Here is a 19,670-nt window from a genome sequence, read left to right on the forward strand (position 1 = left end):
CGATTGGAATGACATGTGAGGTTGATCCCTATATCCGAACAATTGGTCGGTTGAACACCTAGTAGACGAAAAGATTATTGTTTAAACGATTCAAGTTGAGAAGAAGACTCAACATGATGTTGATAGTGATGTTGTGTATCATATTGTCACACCTAAGAACTTCCAAAAAAATGGCAAAACTAAAGAAATATGAAAGTGAGTTTGATTGAATGTGTATTGCATGTAGGAGTCTATTAAATAGAGATGCTGAAACATTGTGAGTTTGAATATAAGTTTGAATTCACCCACACCAATGAATGTAATTTGAATTCAAACTTAATTGACATAAAGAATCTCTGTGACCATTGTTATTATTGTACCCATACCAAAGTAAAAATTGTTGTAGCCATATGTGAGGAAAAATTTCCCAACAAAGTAACAATTAGTGTAGATTAGGCATGTGACGTGAGAAAGAAAGCATTTCTTGTGAGGCAATTTTGAAGTTGTTAATGGTGTGTCAAACTTTTTCATTCGGTATTTATGCAAAGTTGTTAACCATGAAGACAACTTTGAATAGAAATTAAATTCTTTGGCACTATTCTAAACTTAAAGTGCACCATTTTAGTAAAATTTCCTGTTTTGAACTAAACTTTAAATTAACAAATTATATCTTTGAATTTATTAAAATGATTTAAAAAGAACATATTAAAATGCTTTAAAAAATCAGAAGTATGAATATATATATATATATGATTAAAAGGGAAATATTCTCTCTCATAATTCTGATTAGACTATATCAGAACTCTTTAAAACATTTACTAATATAATATAATTTTAATATAAAAAAAAGTCATCTCTCTTAAACTATGTAGAGTGATATCCCATGTGAGAGAATTCCCTACCTATGTTAATAGTATATTACAGCTTAAAGCTATCAAAATATTATTAGAAATATATATATAAAAACCGTTTGTACTTGTAAATAAATAAATGAAAGCGTACAACGATGTCGCACAGATTTACCACCACCAGAAAGACCTTCCCTAGTTAACTTCATTTATAAAAATAACAACATAGATGACATTAAATGAATACAAATTGTTATTATTATTACTTTTATTCCTACATCCATAAAATATCTAGAATTAGGTAATTGTCAAAACATCAAATGTACTTCCTAAAATTTGCACTAAAAATAAGTATGCATTTGATCAATATTTTAAAGTAAATTATAAAAAAATGCAAAAAAATATTAAAAATTATAATATTGCAGTAGCAAAAATACAGAGGTTGACACGTCAAAGTAATTGTATTTTTTTAAAAAAATTGAAAATATTTGTTCAAAAGTAACTAAAAGTTATAAAAAAACAATTTTTAAAAAATATTTTAATTTATTTTTTCTATTTTTTCTTTGTAAAGGATGTTAAAAAAGTAAAGTTGAATGAAATAGTGGTAGGATAATTAATGGTTATATATCTTATATTTAGAAAAAAAAAGTTACACTAAAAATATTATATATTTTTGTAGATAATCAATTCAATATAATACAAACATATGTACAAATTATTTTATACTATCTTTAAATTTATTAACTTTTATAATTTCTTTAAAGCTTAATATTTTAGATATCACTGTAAAAAAATATTAAATAACAATCAATTTCAAAAATAAAATTTAATTAATTATTATATTAAATAAGTTAGATATTACTTTATAAATTAAAAGCTATTAACATATAGGCAAAGTTATATTATTAATAAAATTTTTAATATTAACGATTTTATCTATTAACTATTTTAAATTTTAGAATATATTTTTATAATATCTACTTCAAAATTTGTACATGAAATAAAATAAAGTTAATTGTATAGAGTTTAAGAACGTCATAATAGAATTTGATATGAAGAGGTGATTCACATTGATTACTCATATCTAATTGTTAGGAAAATGATAGATTATAAAAGATATAACATAGAGAATAGAAAAACAATGTAATAACAACTTGTTATAAAAATAATATATTGGGTTGATAGCTTTGTTTTGTGTCATTTAATCATATGACTACAAATTAGCCATGAGATAGTTTTACAAAGTTGATTCATTTGTAACATTATTTTGTGTTGTTGGGTGGAGTTTACGAGGTCAGCATAAGCAAAGTGTATATTCCCCAAACTTGCTAGAAAAGTAAAAGGACAAAATTAAACATCAACTTCCTAGTTCCTTCCCTTGCCTGCAGATGGATTCAAAGCACTGTTTTTACAAGGCTTCATAAAGTCTATGGGAATGGTCATTCCCCTTATATTTGGCAGAACAGTGAAGTCAGATTTGGGTTGCTACATGTGCTGAATATTTGCTGAAAAAATGATTAAGAAAGGCTTTAATCTTGGAATACGAGATATGGCAGAAGAATTATGGGAATAGAAGTTTGGCAAAGCTAAGGAGGTGAATAGAGTGGTTGATAGAGATAATGTGAATTGCGTGTGTGAAGGGGAGTTAACTCATGGATGCAAGGTGCCTCAAAAGAGGCTAATTAAGGAATACAAGACTGGACCACGCTACCGCGTTACCAACGCCTAATCTATACTTTAATAACTTTTTAAATAATTTTATATTAATGTAAGATCTTCAAATTATTATTTATCCTCAATAATATATAATTATACCAAAGCTACAAATATATATACATATATAATATAATATATTCTCATTAAACATAACATTTTTTTTTTAAGAGAAATAAAGTAAAAGGAAACATAACAACTATCTTTCCTTTGAAATTATGATATTATTTGAGCTATGCTAGTTATAGAGATAATTCATCTTAAATTTTAAAATATAATTTAAATGAGAAACTTTATAGCTTGTTAATGTCTTATACAAACACATAATTTCATAATTTAAGTGATATATGAAAAAAAAAACAAAACATTAAAAATATAAAACTTACACATAAATTTTTAAAATATGTAATTATCTAATCTTAGTTATTCATATGTTATTGTATGGAACATAAATGTCTCGTTATTTTGTTTTTTAAGCGCTCTCGTCTCTATTTAGAATAGGTCTCGGTTTTATGACCATCATGGAGCTTTTTTTTTGTTTTTATTAAAATGGGATCGTTTTCAAAAAAATTACAAATATGGGCAAGTCGTGCCAACTTGGTACGACTTTATATGCAGAGTCGTGCCAAATTGGCACGACTTTGTCACGTCAACCTGAAGTCGTGCCAACTTGGCACGACTTCTGCCACGTCAACTCCTGAAGTCGTGTCAACTTGGCACGACTTTGTCCATGTCATATATATATATATATTTATTTATTTTCTTGTAAAATTTTCTTGTTTAGATATTGACTAGTAAGTTATGTAATGTTTAAAATTAATTTGATACATAATTTTCTAAGGGTGTTAGTTTTAAGTAATAAAAAAATGAATAATTGTGTATGGATCATGTTTGACGATAATGTAATATATTAATTTGGTTATTAGATTAATAAAAAATATAAAAAAAAATGTTCATATTGCAGAACCGAATGTCACAATAAAAGTAATTTTCCACACAAACAAGTTTGATAATAAAATTCAATTTCAAGTTTGATTATTAATTTTCTCGTTTTCTTTACCTAAGTATTTATACCTTCATAAAAAATTTATTTATCAAATTAATTTCAAATATTACATAACTTATAATTATAATTATAATTAAATAATTATAATATATATTTATTTAAAAACAAAAAAAAAATTAAAAAAATATGATGTTGACAAAGTCGTGCAAACTTGACATAACTTCAGGTTGACGTGACAGAAGTCGTGCCAAGTTGACACGACTTTAGACTGACGTGGCAAAGTCGTGCCAACTTGGCACGACTTCTATATATGAAGTCGTGTCAAGTTAGCACGACTTCTACATATGAAGTCATGCCAAGTTAGCACGACTTCTACATATGAAGTCATGCCAAGTTAGCACGACTTACCCCATATTTGTAATTTTTTTTACAACGATCCCATTTTGGTAAAAACAAAAAAAAAAGACCCCATGATAGTCATAAAACCATAGGTCTCTTTAGTTGGTAATGGCGGATGAGCTATCTGCAAACAAATCTTTAAGTCTCGTTATTTGATAGTTATATGTAATAAATGTTATTAAATGCGTACTTTAACTTGAGTATGATAAACTTATTTATAGAATCAAGTCGGACCTAAGAGGTATTGGACCCGATTAACACGAATACCACTTTTGAATCTTCGTATTAGTTTGACATATGATACTTAATTTAGTGATTATGTGAAAGTATTTTTGAGGATCGAGATATATTCAACCATATGGTGAGACACTTTTTTTTTATCATGAGTGTGACTAGACATATTTCGATAATGTAATACAATACACATTCAAAATGTAATGTAAGAAATAATATACAATTTTTATTATTATCATTATTTTAAATTAAGGTTGTTGACATTATTTTTATTTTTATTTAATTAAAAGTACATATTAATTTTCTTTAAGTGAAGATAAATTATTCTCAAGAAAATTTAACTTTCAAAAAATACATTTTTTTCAAAGTTTCATAATACAAACTTATAGAAAACAAATCAATATTATTAGTTTAATTTAATACAAAAAATTATATTTCTCTACTGATCAAACTTAATGAACAGAAAAAAAACACACCTAATCTTAAAGAAAGAGAGTTACATTCAAATGTATAGTATAATAATAATAATTACCAACATTCTTAAAGTAAATTTAGGATCAAATTAACTTGATGTATTTTTCTTCCCCAACTTCACGATGTGATTTGACCGTGAAAGTAAAAAAAAAGTAAAAAAAGTTAAGCCGTTGAAAAAATGTAAAAAACTTTTATTATTCAAAAATATATTTTAATTTTTTATATATATTTTTTTCAAAAAAACATTTTTAATTCTCTATTTAATTTAAAGTATATTACATCCACTTAAACAAATTGCTCTTATATACACACCGACAAACTCTTTTGATTATTCTAAAATATGTTGGTAACCATCTTTTGATATCAAACTTTACAATAGATGGAATTTTGCATTCAATTGCTCTAAAACAAGTTGGGCAATCAACAGAGAAGAGACACTTGCTAAATCAAACCCCATTATTTTTATTAAATGCATTATCATTACTTTACTTTATGAAGTATTAGGGCTAATATCAGTTCATTTTCACTCTAAGATGTGCAACCTTTTCCAAATAGATTTTACACTTGAATGATGGGCTTATTTCACTAAAAAGGTTAAATAATAAGATTACTACTTAAGAAAATGTGTTAATGCAGTACTAGTAGCTGAGAAACTACAAAATCTTGAAGACATGAATACAGATGAAACATCTGAAGAAAAAATATTAATAAAAAAAAAATACACATACATTGGTCTCTATGAGAAATTGTATAAATTACAAGGTAGACCATTGATATTTATGTTTTTGTCATATTCTTAATTACACGGAAGGTTTTGTGACTGTATAAATGATGATTTTCTTTATAAATATTTTATTTGATTAATTTAAAAATAAAAAATAATAGAGTAAAATACATATTTTTTAAAATTGAAAATGAATTTAAATTAATATATTAAGAGAACATTAATAGTATTTCTCATCAACCAATCAAAGCCAAAAATTACCATTTCTTTCCCTCTGTTATTTTTCTCTAAAAAAAGAGAGAGAAACAAGTGAAACAAAAAATAATAAACTAACGAATACTAAAAAGAAGTTCATGCATTCGAATTTTCACCTAAAAAGAAGAATTGTGTGCACATCATTATATATAATTGATTATACATGAAAATATAATTAATTATATTATAAATATTAATAAAAAGAGGAAAAAAAGAGAGAGGAAAAAGCTCACTTTAACAACAACATGAATAATAGATAAAATTTTGGATTGTAGCACAAGCAATAGCAGAAGTGACAGAGCCAACAATAGCTGGGACTTATGAATGGTATGTGATACCCTAAGGATGCAATGAAGTAGATAGAAAGAGAGAAAGATAGATTAAAATTTAAAGTTAAGATAGGAGTATTTTTGTATTTAACACTTCTTATCAATGAGATACAAATAGCAAAATTTCAATTTATTTTTTATTCTGGAATCTAAAATTGATAATTGAAAACTACATTATGAAAATCAATAATGTATTCCAAAGATAAAATTTGGAAATATATTCTAAAAATAAAATTCTAAAAAAATGATTTTAAATCTGAAAAATCAAATATAAAAAGTGTTTCAAAAATTCAGACCTAAAATATATTTTAGAAATTCAACTTTATAATACATTTTGACCTACATTTATTCTTTTAGTAAAAATTAAAAACGATATTTTTATCATTTCATATAATATTGAAGGTAGGTTTAAAAATATTGGGTGCAGAAAGTAATTGCCCAAATAGTAATACCCCTAGATGGTGAAAAGACAACTAAACTATGGCAAATTCTTCCTGCACCATATCAATTTTTTAAATTTCCAAAACTACCCTCCTGCACCATATCAATTTTTTAAATTTCCAAAATTATCCTCCTGCACCATATCAATTTTAACCTCCACTATATCAATTTTTTAAATTTCCAAAACTATCCTTATTCCAAAATAATAATTATAATTGAGAAATAAAAAAATACATGCTGGAAAAAAAATTCTAAACACAAAACTAAAAATACATTCTGGATAAAAAATTTCAGAATTCAAAAATATGTTCTGAAAATTGAAATCCAAAATATTTCAAATAAAAATTTCAAAAACAATTTTTCCCATTTTTGTATAAGATTATTTTCGTTATTTAAGAGGGGTATTTTTGTCATTTTCTAAAGCTGATTGGGTGCATGCTGCAATTGATATGGTGGAGGGAGAAATTGCCCTAAACTATTTTCTAAGCCCAATTTTCTAAGCCCACCACCAGTTTCTATAGCAATTCTTTTAAGTGCTTGAATTTGTTTTTATTGAAATAGAAGTGAGTGGAAGATGTAAACGTAAGATAACAAATAATAGAAACAGTTACTTTAATTTTAAAATGCAATCCATTTTTTTCCACTTTGGATTGGACTTATTTTCAACTTACACAAAAGAGTTTAAATAAATAATAATTCTACATATAAAAACATAGTTTACATAAATTTTTAAATTCATGAAAAAAAATACTGAATAATACATAAAAAATAAGTTCGATTTAAAAGGAATAAGTTTTGATATAAATTCTGAAATTTAGTCTAGTCTAATATTTATTTTTATTTATTTGGTGATTAATTTTTCGATTTGATTCCAACAATTTGTAATGAACTATATTAGATTAATATGGCTAGACAATTTCAGAATGATATAGATTGAGAATAAATTTGGGAATGCACTTTTTCCTAATTTTGGTAGATGTAGATATCTAATTTGTCCACATGGTTATAGTGGAAGGCAACGTGGTCTCTTTCGCATTCAGTATTTTCTTCAAAGATACCCTTTACTCGTGTTTGAATAAGATGAGAAAACGGTCTAACACATTTTGACCCGAGGCAATTACTTCCCGCACCATATAAGTGCCCAATTTCAGAATGAAAAGACGAAATTACCTATACATTACGGATTTTCTTTTTCAGAATGTTTCCATTTTTTTTTTCTGGAACAAATTTGATGTATTACGGATTTTTTTTATTCAGTGAGATTTTGAATTTTGAATTCCAGATATACTTTTTCGGAATGTATTATCTTTAATTTTGAATTTTCATTTTTGGAATGAAAAACATTTTCATAAATAAAAAGTTATGTTGGATGCATCTTAAAAATTGGGTGTAGGAATCCGTCACTAACATGTTGAAAGTATATTGGAATGAAAAAGTGAGTTGGAATGGATTGATCTGTGAAAGTTATATAGATTGAAATTATAACTTAATCTTGAATATGGTAGACTAGACAAGTTAGTCCATCACTTTTTATTTTTTTTAATAATTTTTTGTAGTAATTGATATCACTTTTTGGACAATAAAAATGTAAGGAAGAACAATAAAATCCAATCAAACTTTAATATACTAGTAAAATAAGGTTTAATGTCTAACAAAATAAAGTAATTATCAATAATACTTCAATGAATCAAATGATGTATAAAAAAATTAATGTAAATAAAGTTTTATATAAAACATTGATCCGCTACGGTAGAAAACAACATTAACGACAATTAAAAGGAGCATTTGAAGAGGATTCTAAAATCGTCATTAATTTGAGTGTAGTTATAAATCAACAATTTATAATGACGGTTCTAGAATCATCATTAATTAAACAAATGATAAATCAAAAAATAAAAAGCCGGTGCGGAAACAGAGGGAGAAACTCCGGTGGGGGGGCGACTTGGCGTAGAGATCGCGGTCGGAACAGTGTCACGCAGAGCTGGAGCGGTTTTGGTGTAATGCGACTGAGGCTAAGAGTTAAAGTTACGGTGTTGCACAAGCTGATGTTTTTCCTGTGCGGTGAAGTTGGGGCAGGGTTACGCGATTGGAGTGATGGAGGTTGTGTGATGACGGTTTTACGGTGTGGGGGAGGTTGCGCAACAGTTAGTTGCACGGTGACAGTTTCGTGGTATGGTGAAGGTCGCGGTTGGAGTGTGGTGGCAAAGAGACGAGTGTGTGAGAGTTAGAGTGAGAAAAGTGATATTGAGAAGAATGAGTTCATGACAAAATAGGTGAGGGAGACGAGTGCGACAGAATACTTTTAAAAAAAATTACACTTTTTAACGACGATTCCTTTGAATTGTCTTTATAATATATAACCATTTTTAACGACGGTTCTCCCTAGAACCGTTGTTAAAGCCACAATATAATTAGAAAATTGTCACCGCCTTTTTTTATGACAATTTTCTACTAACTATCTTTATATGGGGTTGTGGTTTTGATATTTTGTACTAGTGACTACAACCAATTTTAATTCAAAAAATAAGAAATTTCTCTTTAAAAGTGTTAAAAATAAAAAGAGGTGAATTGAAGAGACTAGACCAATACGAATTGATATCTTCAAAAAGATTAACTTTTCTTATCTAAATGATGACGAGTTGGTAGAGTGATCAATTTTAAACCTATCCACTTTATCATCCTATTTAAATCAATAATTACCTTATCTAAGACTTTTTTAATATTTTTTATTAAGATTGTAATTAATGAAAGGAGACTTTGTTAAACAAAGTAAAAAAAAATTATATCATTATAAAAAAACTCAACTAGATCGCTAAATTTAAGTTTTTCAAATTAATATTTTAGTCATTAAACATGTATTTTAGTTTTTCAAATTAATATCACTACTGTTTACGCTTCCATAGTTGTAGTACTTGATTGAAACCTTAAATATAATATTAGGGATTAAAACCAGAAGAGACTTCTTTAAGTTTTTTTTGCCGTGAATTTTAGCACTTTTTTTTTGTTTCAACGACCAATGTGACAATTAAATATAATATTAGGGATTAAATTTTTAAAAGAAGAAAATGAATGAAAATTCTATGATATTTAAAGAATCCGAAACACATAATCGAGGTATTTTCTTAAAACTTTTTCCCCTTTCAAACACTTTGCTTAATTTCCAACTTGTTATAAAACTTAACTCCGCTTCATCAAATCAGATAAAAAAAAATTAATCATTCAATTCAATTAGGTTTCGTAGTTATAATATATTTTTTAATTCTTATAGGTAAACATTTTCATTTAGTTCTATAGTTACTACTTCTGTAGTCTTTAAATTTTCGCAATCTAAATGTACGAAAAATTATTTAAGATAGACACAAATTAAACGAGTCACATTTATCTCAAGTGACATTAGTAAACTCATCTGACAAGAAGTACAAAGGTAGAAAAAAATTCCAATTACAAAAACCAAAATAAACTATTTTAGACTATAAAAAGTAAAAGAAAAAAAAGGAGAAATCAAATAAACAACTAAACATTATAAAACACCATAACAATTTTTTTTTAAAGATTTTTTCTTAATTTCAAAAACTTCTTTTATTTATTTTTGTATCATCCCTATTTTTACCCATATCTAATAAAATAAAAAATACATACAATATCTAATTAACATATACAACTATCTCATACTTTATCTCAAAATATATTCCTCTTCATAGAGATTTTAATATATACACAAATGTTTAAAAATAAAACATTCAAAATAAAAACATCTCATCCCTCGACTACTCATTGAAGAGCTATATCACCTGCAATCTCATATGTTCATGTGTAAATTAACACGATCATCACAAATTAAAGAAAACAAACACTAAACAAAGCACATGGTAAACTAACTATTTTTAAGAATTTTAATATAAATTTAACTTTTAATAATAAGCATAATCCGTCAAATTCTCATAATTCACTATTGCAGAAAACAACTTCGATGGTTAAAAAGAGCATTTGAAGACGATTATAAAGTTGTTGTTAATTTGGTTGTCGTTATAAATCAATTGTTTTATAACCGTCGTTAAAGCTGAAGCATAGAGCTAGCGTGTTTCCGGTGCGGCTGGGGCTGAAGGCGAAGGTTGCGGTGTCACGCTAGTTGCCGCTTTTCCGGTGAGTTGCGATTAGGGTGGGGTCGCACGACTGGAGTGATGTAGGTTGCGTAATGGTGGTTTCGCGATGTGGTGGAGGTTGCATGGTGACGGTTTCGCAGTGTGGTGGAGGTTGCGACTGAAGTGTTGTGGTAGAGGGAGGAGTGTGTGAGAGTGAAACGCACGTCACACAATACTTATTGAAATTTTTTTACACTTTTTAACGACAGTTCCTTCCAAAACTGTCTTTATATCTCTCTTAGAACAATTTTTAACAACGTTCCTCCTAGAACCGTGTTTATATCTCTTCCAAAACAGTTTTTAATGATGGTTCTTCCCAAAATCGTCATTATATCTCAATATAATTACGAAATTGCCACCGTTTTTTTTAACGACAGTTTTTTACTAACTGTCTTTATATGAGATCGTGGTTTTAATATTTTGTACTAGTGATTTGCACAAAATCATTAAGTGTCTATCAACATTCATCATCCACATTACTCGTGTCAGATTTCTACTAACACTTAACTTTGAAAGACTTGTATATTGAAATTAGTATCTAGAGACCTACATTTGTCATACTACTCGCTGTGAAATCCACACAGTCATGTGCATAATCATCTCACCCATACGATCTGCTCTTATCAGTTTTTTCAAAATTCAAACTAAGTCAAATGAATTTCCTTTGACTCTCACCAACTGAATAACTTCATCTATATTATTTCATTATATTAGTAGAGCCAAGATCATCTCATTCACAATATACTCACAAATCAATACACCCTAATAATACATCTCAACATGGTATCTCCTTTCTTGAAAATACTATGTCTTGATCACACTTTCACCTCACTACATACGTCATTTAACACATTAACACACCATTCAATCACATTATATTTTAAACTTTCTAAACAATTCAAATATATCTCGAAATTCACCTAAACAAATAACTAAGTTCCTTTAATCATATTTTTAAATAAAATTTATAATTTTCTCTTAAAAATAATAAGCAACAATAAACTAGGCTTTCAAAAGCAAAAATAAAATTTTTAAGTTTTTTTTAATGGCTTAAGCGAAAATTTGCTCGCTTGAACGAGACCTTGCTTGAGCAAGATTGAACTCGAGAGCACCCAAAATTTCATCCTAGGCCTCGCCTGAGCAAGATTTCTTCTCGTTTGGGCGAAAACGGACCTAAGAGCACCCTATTTTTCAGTCTCGCTTATGTGAGATATGCAGAAAAATTCAAAATTTGACTCAAAGAGAAAAACAAAAATGAACTTACTCTATCATATATTCTGATTGCACAGTCTTGTAGTCTTCACTCTCATGAGAAGTGTTATTGAGATGACGAATTTTTAAAATGAGATCTGAATAACTAAATTTTTTATTTATAACTTATTTATTTATTTTAATAATAAAATATTCAAGTGTCATTTAAAATATCTCTACTCTAAGATTATTTTCTAAATTCTTACCATTTTCAACTAAGATAAAAATTCACAATTAAAAAATTAATCTAGTTACATACTTGCAATCATATAATTTATTTATTAGTGGTATTCAATAATAATAGTAACTTTTTAATTTCAAATTTCGCATAAATTTGGGATAACTTATTAGTTTAGTTTAGTTGGGTTGCAGAATATATTGCAGTGATAAAAATAAATATTGTAGAGAAGTAATGCTTTAACTAATATTTGCATTTATTTTGAAAAAAATAAATAAGGAAAAAAAGGAAGCAGTATAAGCAGTTCTGAAATTCCAAACCAGATTACACTTAGGTCTCTCCGCCTGAGTACAGTGACCATAGCAGTACTCTCACAATTCTCTTATGCATTTATTCCTTGCTCTTTCTTCCCTTCGTTACTTTGATTCCAATGCAACCTCATTCCCACACTCTCTCCCCAGCAATCCCAAACTGAAACCAGAAACTATTCGATCCTCCCAATTCTGATTGCACCAAACGCCATTCTCGTCTCACTGTTCCCTCCGATCGCCGCTACAGAACAATACCACATTGCTTCCAATTGAATTCACCTATCTGGATCGAGAATAATGAACGCATATATTTTCGGTATCGTCGTTCCTCTTCTCGTCCTCCTCTACCGCAACCGCAGTTCCGTCAAGCGCCGCGGCCTCCCCGCCGACGTAGGCGGTGAGCGCGGCCTCACGCTGCGGAACCGCCACTTCAGTTCGCCGCTCAGTTCTGCCTGGGAGGGCGTCACGACGCTGGCGGAGCTCTTCGAGCGCGCATGCAGGGAGCATCATGCGCGCGCGCTACTCGGTACGCGCGTGCTGATCGCGCGTGAGATAGATACCTCTCCCGATGGTAGAACCTTCGAGAAGCTTCACCTCGGGGACTACCAGTGGCTTACTTACGAGAGAGTCTTCGAATCCGTCACGAGTTTCGCTTCCGGTTTGGCGTCGCTCGGTCATCGCAGGGAAGAGCGCGTGGCTATATTCGCTGAAACCAGAGAACGTTGGTTTATTGCACTGCAGGTGTTCGCTTTTCTGATTTGGACGAGTTTTCCTTCAATATTTGTGTTTCTCATGGTTTTGTTTCTTATGCAGGGTTGCTTCAGGAGGAATGTGACAGTTGTGACCATATATTCGTCGTTGGGAGAGGAAGCTTTGTGTCACTCGTTGAATGAGGTTTGTTCTCTGTTTATGTTAATCGTTACAGACCGCGAAGTGTTACTGCTATATACTTTATTTATTCTAGACTCAGTGTTACTGTTATATATGTTCCTATGGTTATGTTGCATTTGCTGTGCAGTGTTAACGTGATCCATTGGTTTAGTATTATGAGGAGGAATCGAATCTTTGTAGCATTCGTTTGTATAGCGATATGAACTTTTTTTGACGGTAAGAGAAGGAACTGTAAAATTTCTAAACCTGGAATAAGATATCGTCCTCCTATGATGAAAAAACCCACTAGCAGTGACCTGGTTCTAAGTAAATTCCTACTAGGTTGTAAATTCTATTGGCAACTGTTAAGGTGGCATTGTGTAAACGACTGGCACAATTCCCGTGAAAGACAGTATTAATAATGAATTTTCAGATTTTAGCGGGGGGAGGGGGTTGTTGAGACAGGGGGTATTGAGAGAACATTCATATTCTTTAGAGGAATGATATATTGACAGTGTTACTAATTGATGATATAAAAAAAATATTTTTGATCATTTCATAAAAAAAAATTAAAATTTTAAGCAAAGAAAGAGGGTTGTATATTCAAACAAGATTGTGAATGTATATTTTTTTTTTATTGTTTACTGTATTAAGTAATAAAATAACAATGGAAATATATACACACTTAAAATGTAATCTTAGGTGGACAACTAGACTTATCTTCGAGGAGGTTACAGAAAGGAGGGGTAGGAATCGTGGGATGGGAGCTCCATGCTAGATGGTTAAACTCGATATTTATGATAAATTATTTAAAACTAAAAGAATCGGAACAGAAAACCTTATTCTTTTAGGTAAACTAAGGTATTAAATATTTTCCCTTTTCTCATGATGAAGTTCTTCATTTTATTCTTACCCTCAATTTCCTTCTTTTCGTTTCTACTGCTCAACATACAATTCTGGTATTCAAAGTTTATGTAATGGTTAAGAATTAAACCTTTTCATTATATATAAGATTCTTCACAGTATTTTTATATAATTTTTGGATCTTGTCCATGCTTTGAAACGGTTTACTAAAATTGATTTGCTTTTTAGTTCGTGTGCTTGTTCTGTTTTCTAATCTAACATGCAAAATCTATGCCAGACAGATGTCACAACAGTGATTTGCGGGCGCAAAGAATTGACATCACTAGTACATATCAGTGGTCAACTTGATTCTGTGAAACGTGTTATATGCATGGACGATGATATTCCATCTGATTTGTCTGCTCAGAATGGCTGGAAAATCACTTCCTTTGCTGATGTTGAGAGGCTTGGTAGAGAAAATCCTGTTGAGGCTGATTTACCCCTTTCTGCAGATGTTGCAGTTATAATGTACACAAGTGGAAGTACAGGATTGCCCAAGGTTAAAAGAATCTTTGAGATATTTAGTTAAATGTCAACAATTGTATCATTTCACTGGATTGACTTTCCTAAATAGTAATCTAGGCTCTAGATGGGACCTTTTTCTACTTATTTTTTTAATTATTTTTCTTTTACTTCCTCTCTTTTCTGCTTTTTTATTTCTTGAAATATTTTTATTTTCACAGGGTGTAATGATGACACATGGGAATGTCTTGGCAACAGTCTCTTCTGTAATGACTATAGTTCCTAAACTTGGGCCAAAGGATGTCTATCTTGCATACTTACCGATGGCTCATATCCTTGAATTAGTAGCTGAGGTATGGATTTTCAGTTCAAAGTACATTTTGATTGTGTTTTATTTTTCTTATCTTTCATGTTTTGACAATCTCAAGTACTTGTTTTAGAATTTGATTGCAGCTGTCGGAGGATGTATAGGATATGGAAGTCCTTTGACTTTAACTGATACATCAAACAAAATAAAAAAAGGGAAAATGGGGGATGCCACTGCATTGATGCCAACTGTGATGGCAGCTGTACCGGCAATTCTTGATCGTGTACGCGAAGGAGTGCTCAAGAAGGTATTCGATTTGTGATGCAATTGAAGAATATACTCCTCCATATCAATATTATGCATTGGTGTATTAGTGAGTTTGTTAAATAAACCTTTTACTTTGCGTAGTAAGGCTAAACCCTGATCGTGCAGGTAAATGCAAAAGGAGGATTGTCAAAGAAATTGTTTAATTTAGCCTTTGCACGAAGGTTGCATGCACTTAATGGTAGCTGGTTTGGTGCTTGGGGCTTGGAAAAAGCTCTATGGAACCTTCTTGTGTTCAAGAAGGTTCAAGCAATTTTGGGTGGTCGCATTCGGTTTATACTCTGTGGTGGTGCTCCACTTTCGGGTGACACCCAAAGATTCATCAACATTTGTCTTGGGTTAGTAACATTGCAATGTTATTTTTTTTGTAAATAAAACAATATCATTACAGACGAAATGGTGTGAAACATGATAGTAGAGGGTAAGATATTCTCTTAAAGAAACCCAAAAGAGGAGCCAACACTGCAGAGGTTCTGAGTAAACAAGAAATTCACGGCTTAATAGTTGATGTAAACAACAAGTATGACTTTGTGCATTTTGCCTATTTTTCATGGAAAATTCAAATTCTACAGATTAGCCTTCTAAAATATATTTTTTTAGCAAATAATTAAATGAACATTTTAGGATAAAAAACCATCAAAATAGACTTACTTTTCATTCCTATATCCCAAAAGATAGTTCTACCATTTAGGTATAAAGATTTCAAAAGAACTAACATAATTCCCTCCCTATTACACAATATTTATAACTATTGTAGAAGAATACATCAAGCCATACCCATATGCATACAACTGGAAAACCTCACACCTTAAATTAGAATATGCAATAAACCCATAAAATTGGGTTCAATCTTGACTAGCCAATGAAAACCACTACTACCGTGTGCACCTTTGCTTAATTACAAACATCCTCTGCTCAATAATACACCTAGTTAAGATCTCTTCCTTGCATGCTTGCAAATCTACATTGTTTTAATGTTTTACTGTAGAGTTATAGATTTCCAGCATCAGCAAGCCTTTTGGCTCCATGAACCAGCATTCATCAGCCCCCTTTGATATTTGCCTTCTAAAATATATGCTTTAAAATTGTATAGCTTTATCATGCACTCTTTTTTTTTTTGCTTTACAAATTTCCAGTGCCGTCTTTTCCTATCAAACTGATATTTGGTAGTCATTTTCAGTGCTCCAATAGGTCAAGGATATGGTCTCACTGAGACTTGTGCTGGTGGGACATTCTCTGATTTCGACGATACGTCTGTGGGCCGTGTTGGGCCACCTATTCCTTGCTCGTATATTAAAGTAGGAGTTGATCAGATGTAATCCAACTCCATACAATTTAACCTCAAGGAATATTTACAAACATAAACGCTACTTTTTTTTTCTCAGCTAATTGACTGGCCCGAAGGTGGATATTCAACTAATGACTTGCCCATGCCCCGTGGTGAAATTGTGATAGGCGGTCCAAATGTCACTCTTGGTTACTTCAAAAATGAAGAAAAATCAAGAGAATCCTACAAGGTAATGCTATATATGTTCTCTTTCTTTTTTCTTGTTGGGGGATCACTTACGATTCTTCACCATTGTCATGTCAGTGATATTTCTTGTTAGACAAAACCATTCCCAAATCTTCACCTAACAGCCTGAACATTTAGGAGATTTGGTCCTTTACATAATATCAAAGCCTATAAGCCTTTACATAATATCACTGCCTCCATTCTTCAAAATAAAGGTCAGATTTAGGCCCAAGTACATGGCTTGTGTACTATCCATGCTTAAGCCTTCAGTGCTGTGAGGAACAATTAACGAAACTTCATATAACTGTTAAGCTTTTAGAAGACTAGTCCTTGACAATTTTGCTTAGTCATGTTTAGAGTTGTGGTTTACTGTCAACCCTCATCTCATATCTATCTACTCTATTGTTAAAAGGTTGATGAAAGAGGAGTGAGGTGGTTCTACACTGGTGACATTGGGAGATTTCATAAAGATGGTTGCATTGAGATCATTGATCGGAAAAAGGACATAGTTAAACTACAGCATGGAGAATACGTGTCCTTGGGAAAGGTATGAATGTTAGTCTGTCTACTGCTTCCAATATTTAATGACTAATTTATTCAATACAGGTGGAGGCAGCTCTTTCTACCAGTCCCTACGTTGACAATATCATGTTGCATGCCGATCCTTTTCATAGCTACTGTGTGGCACTTGTGGCAGTTTCTCATCCGGCATTGGAGCAATGGGCTTCACAGCAAGGAATTGCTTATTCTGATCATTCAGAACTGTGCAGGAAAGAAGAATCTGTGAAGGAGGTACATGCATCCCTTGTAAAGGTATGCCTTTTTTATCGAAGTTCTTTTACAACTTAGTAGGAATATTTTAGTGCCTCCAATGTAACACAAATAATGAAGTATGCTTCTTGTGATTGTGTTGGTTTTTTCTTCTTCTTTGGGGGCATTGAGAAAGGAGTATCCATATAATGATGTATTGATTTAGTAATATAATTAGTTAACAACTAGTTATTTAATTATTTGTCAAAAGAATATTGACTAAATCAAATATTGCTATTATATAATATTACTATAAGTAGATTGTTAATTGATTATATATTAAAAAGAATTGTTAAACCGTCATTTATCTTAAAAAAAGGGATCTCCAGGTAATTTAACTGAGTACAACAAATATCATATTCATTGGCTTTACTGCTGCTAATGCTGTATTATTCCACTTTCTTACTATCATAAACCATTTACAGGAAGCAAAGAAGGCTCGTTTGGAAAAGTTTGAGATTCCTGCAAAAATTAATTTGCTTTCTGACCCATGGACTCCTGAAACTGGCCTAGTCACTGCAGCTCTTAAGATCAAGAGAGAGATAATTAGAAAGACTTTTCAAGAGGAACTCTCAAAACTATATGCCTCCGTCTAGACCAAAACTAGATCTGGTTACTAGTCCCAATAAAACAAACCACTTTTAATTCCTTTTTAGATTTTGTAGGAGGACTTTATATTTTTTATTTATTTAATCATATGTCCATTTTAAATTATATTTATCATGCACAGCGAGGTTTATAAAGAAGGCCAACAAGTTGAGTAGTTTGAATTTGGGGAATGATGAAATTTATCAAACCATGTATTTTATTAAAAAAATTATCATAAATTTATCTGCTAATTAAGAATTTAAAATCTGCATTGTTTGCCAATAGACGCCCTTGTTCCTGAATTCTGGACAAAACCAGAGTTGTCCCTGCCCTTTGTGTGGCTAGCCGGCTACCTGAATTCTCCCAAGGGTACAGATCATCGCAAATCTGAAAATTGTATACCCTACACACATGATTAACCAGTTGAGTAAATATGGCTATCTCTGCATCACAAGTGGTTAACTACGACGGAGAGTTTATTATTATTAGACATTTTCATAATCTTATTATATTATTAACTATATATTCATAATTGAATATAGTCATGTTTATTTATTTTGAATCGAGACAAAGCTAATAATTATTAGATATTTCAATAATCATATGACTATTGATAAACCCAGTCATGATTGTGTTGTGAGATACACCTAAACGTACTTACACATTGACGTGGAAAATTACAAGTATACAGTTGTGGTTGACAAATCAATGTCCATAATCGCTTTCACATATTTGGGATATTCACAATCATAATTAATAAATTCAATTACTCAATTATTAAGAATCATTTTTCTTTAAAGGTAAATTATTCTACCGCAGTTAGGTTCTTTTATGATATATGAAAACCTCTTAATTGAATTAATTTTTACTTCTCTGGCAGGTATGTTTAATTACATTCATTAAACTTTGTAATAATTCACAAGTGCTTTTCATAAAATCTGAAATCATTTCCGTATTTTGAATATTACATTTACATTCCTCTAGCTTCACAATAACGGGTTCACAGTTAATTCTTTTTCCTAAATATCTAAGATGTAAACATGTTTTTGTAGATTAAGTTATGACCTTAATATTGTCGTGGAAAAAACGTTAGAACATCTGTCACATGGCCTTTACGTCATAAGTAGGCAACAATTTACATTACCTTCAATCCTTTCTTCAGGAAAGAACAAACATAGAGACTATAGATAGTTTCGTTCTAAGGATTGCGATGGTGCTTATTTTCTCAAGATGTAATCTAAGATAGATGGGAATTCCTCATATTACCATCTTCGAAGGAGAGTATTAGATCTTAGTCATTTCATCACTTACAATTAGCTTAGTTGACCTCGGTAACTAGAAGTTGTTTGCTTGGTTTTGTAGAGTCATGTTAATATGAAAACAGTTCTATGAATAGTTCCATAATTAATGTAGATATCGCTTCTGATTTCCACATAAATTCTATTCTACTAAGTTAATGAGATCTTCCATTTAAACTTTGTACATTTACGGAAAATGCATGGCTTGAATTTGTAAAATTAAGAATCCCCTTAGTAGTTAATAAACTATTGTAATTTATAGCTGAAGTTGATGGTTTGCTGAGCTTAAAGAAGGATACGCCCCTCTTATC

At 30.5% G+C, this 19,670-nt stretch overlaps 1 protein-coding gene across 1 annotated transcript; it reads left to right on the top strand.

Annotated features, from left to right (window-relative positions):
• Positions 1-12,245: 12,245 nt before the first annotated feature.
• On the top strand, positions 12,246-18,187 carry LOC137822643 (long chain acyl-CoA synthetase 9, chloroplastic). The gene is made up of 11 exons (XM_068627585.2): positions 12,246-13,025; positions 13,098-13,178; positions 14,296-14,556; positions 14,741-14,872; positions 14,960-15,133; positions 15,259-15,488; positions 16,331-16,448; positions 16,536-16,667; positions 17,076-17,210; positions 17,270-17,476; positions 17,899-18,187. The coding sequence occupies exons 1-11, from the start codon at positions 12,582-12,584 to the stop codon at positions 18,067-18,069; spliced, it is 2,085 nt and encodes a 694-aa protein (XP_068483686.1). The 5' UTR covers positions 12,246-12,581; the 3' UTR covers positions 18,070-18,187.
• The last annotated feature ends 1,483 nt before the right edge of the window (positions 18,188-19,670 follow it).

Source organism: Phaseolus vulgaris, chromosome 9 (genome assembly GCF_051622355.1).
Source record: "Phaseolus vulgaris cultivar YP4 chromosome 9, ASM5162235v1, whole genome shotgun sequence".
In the NCBI taxonomy this organism is placed as follows: Eukaryota; Viridiplantae; Streptophyta; class Magnoliopsida; order Fabales; family Fabaceae; genus Phaseolus; species Phaseolus vulgaris.

Bases quoted from the DNA above. Each gene is read 5' to 3' on its own strand.
- LOC137822643 (XM_068627585.2), top strand. From the start codon at position 12,582: ATGAACGCATATATTTTCGGTATCGTCGTTCCTCTTCTCGTCCTCCTC. The intron at 14,557-14,740 runs GTTAAAAGAATC...TTATTTTCACAG, and splicing joins GAAGTACAGGATTGCCCAAG to GGTGTAATGATGACACATGG. The intron at 17,477-17,898 runs GTATGCCTTTTT...AACCATTTACAG, and splicing joins TACATGCATCCCTTGTAAAG to GAAGCAAAGAAGGCTCGTTT.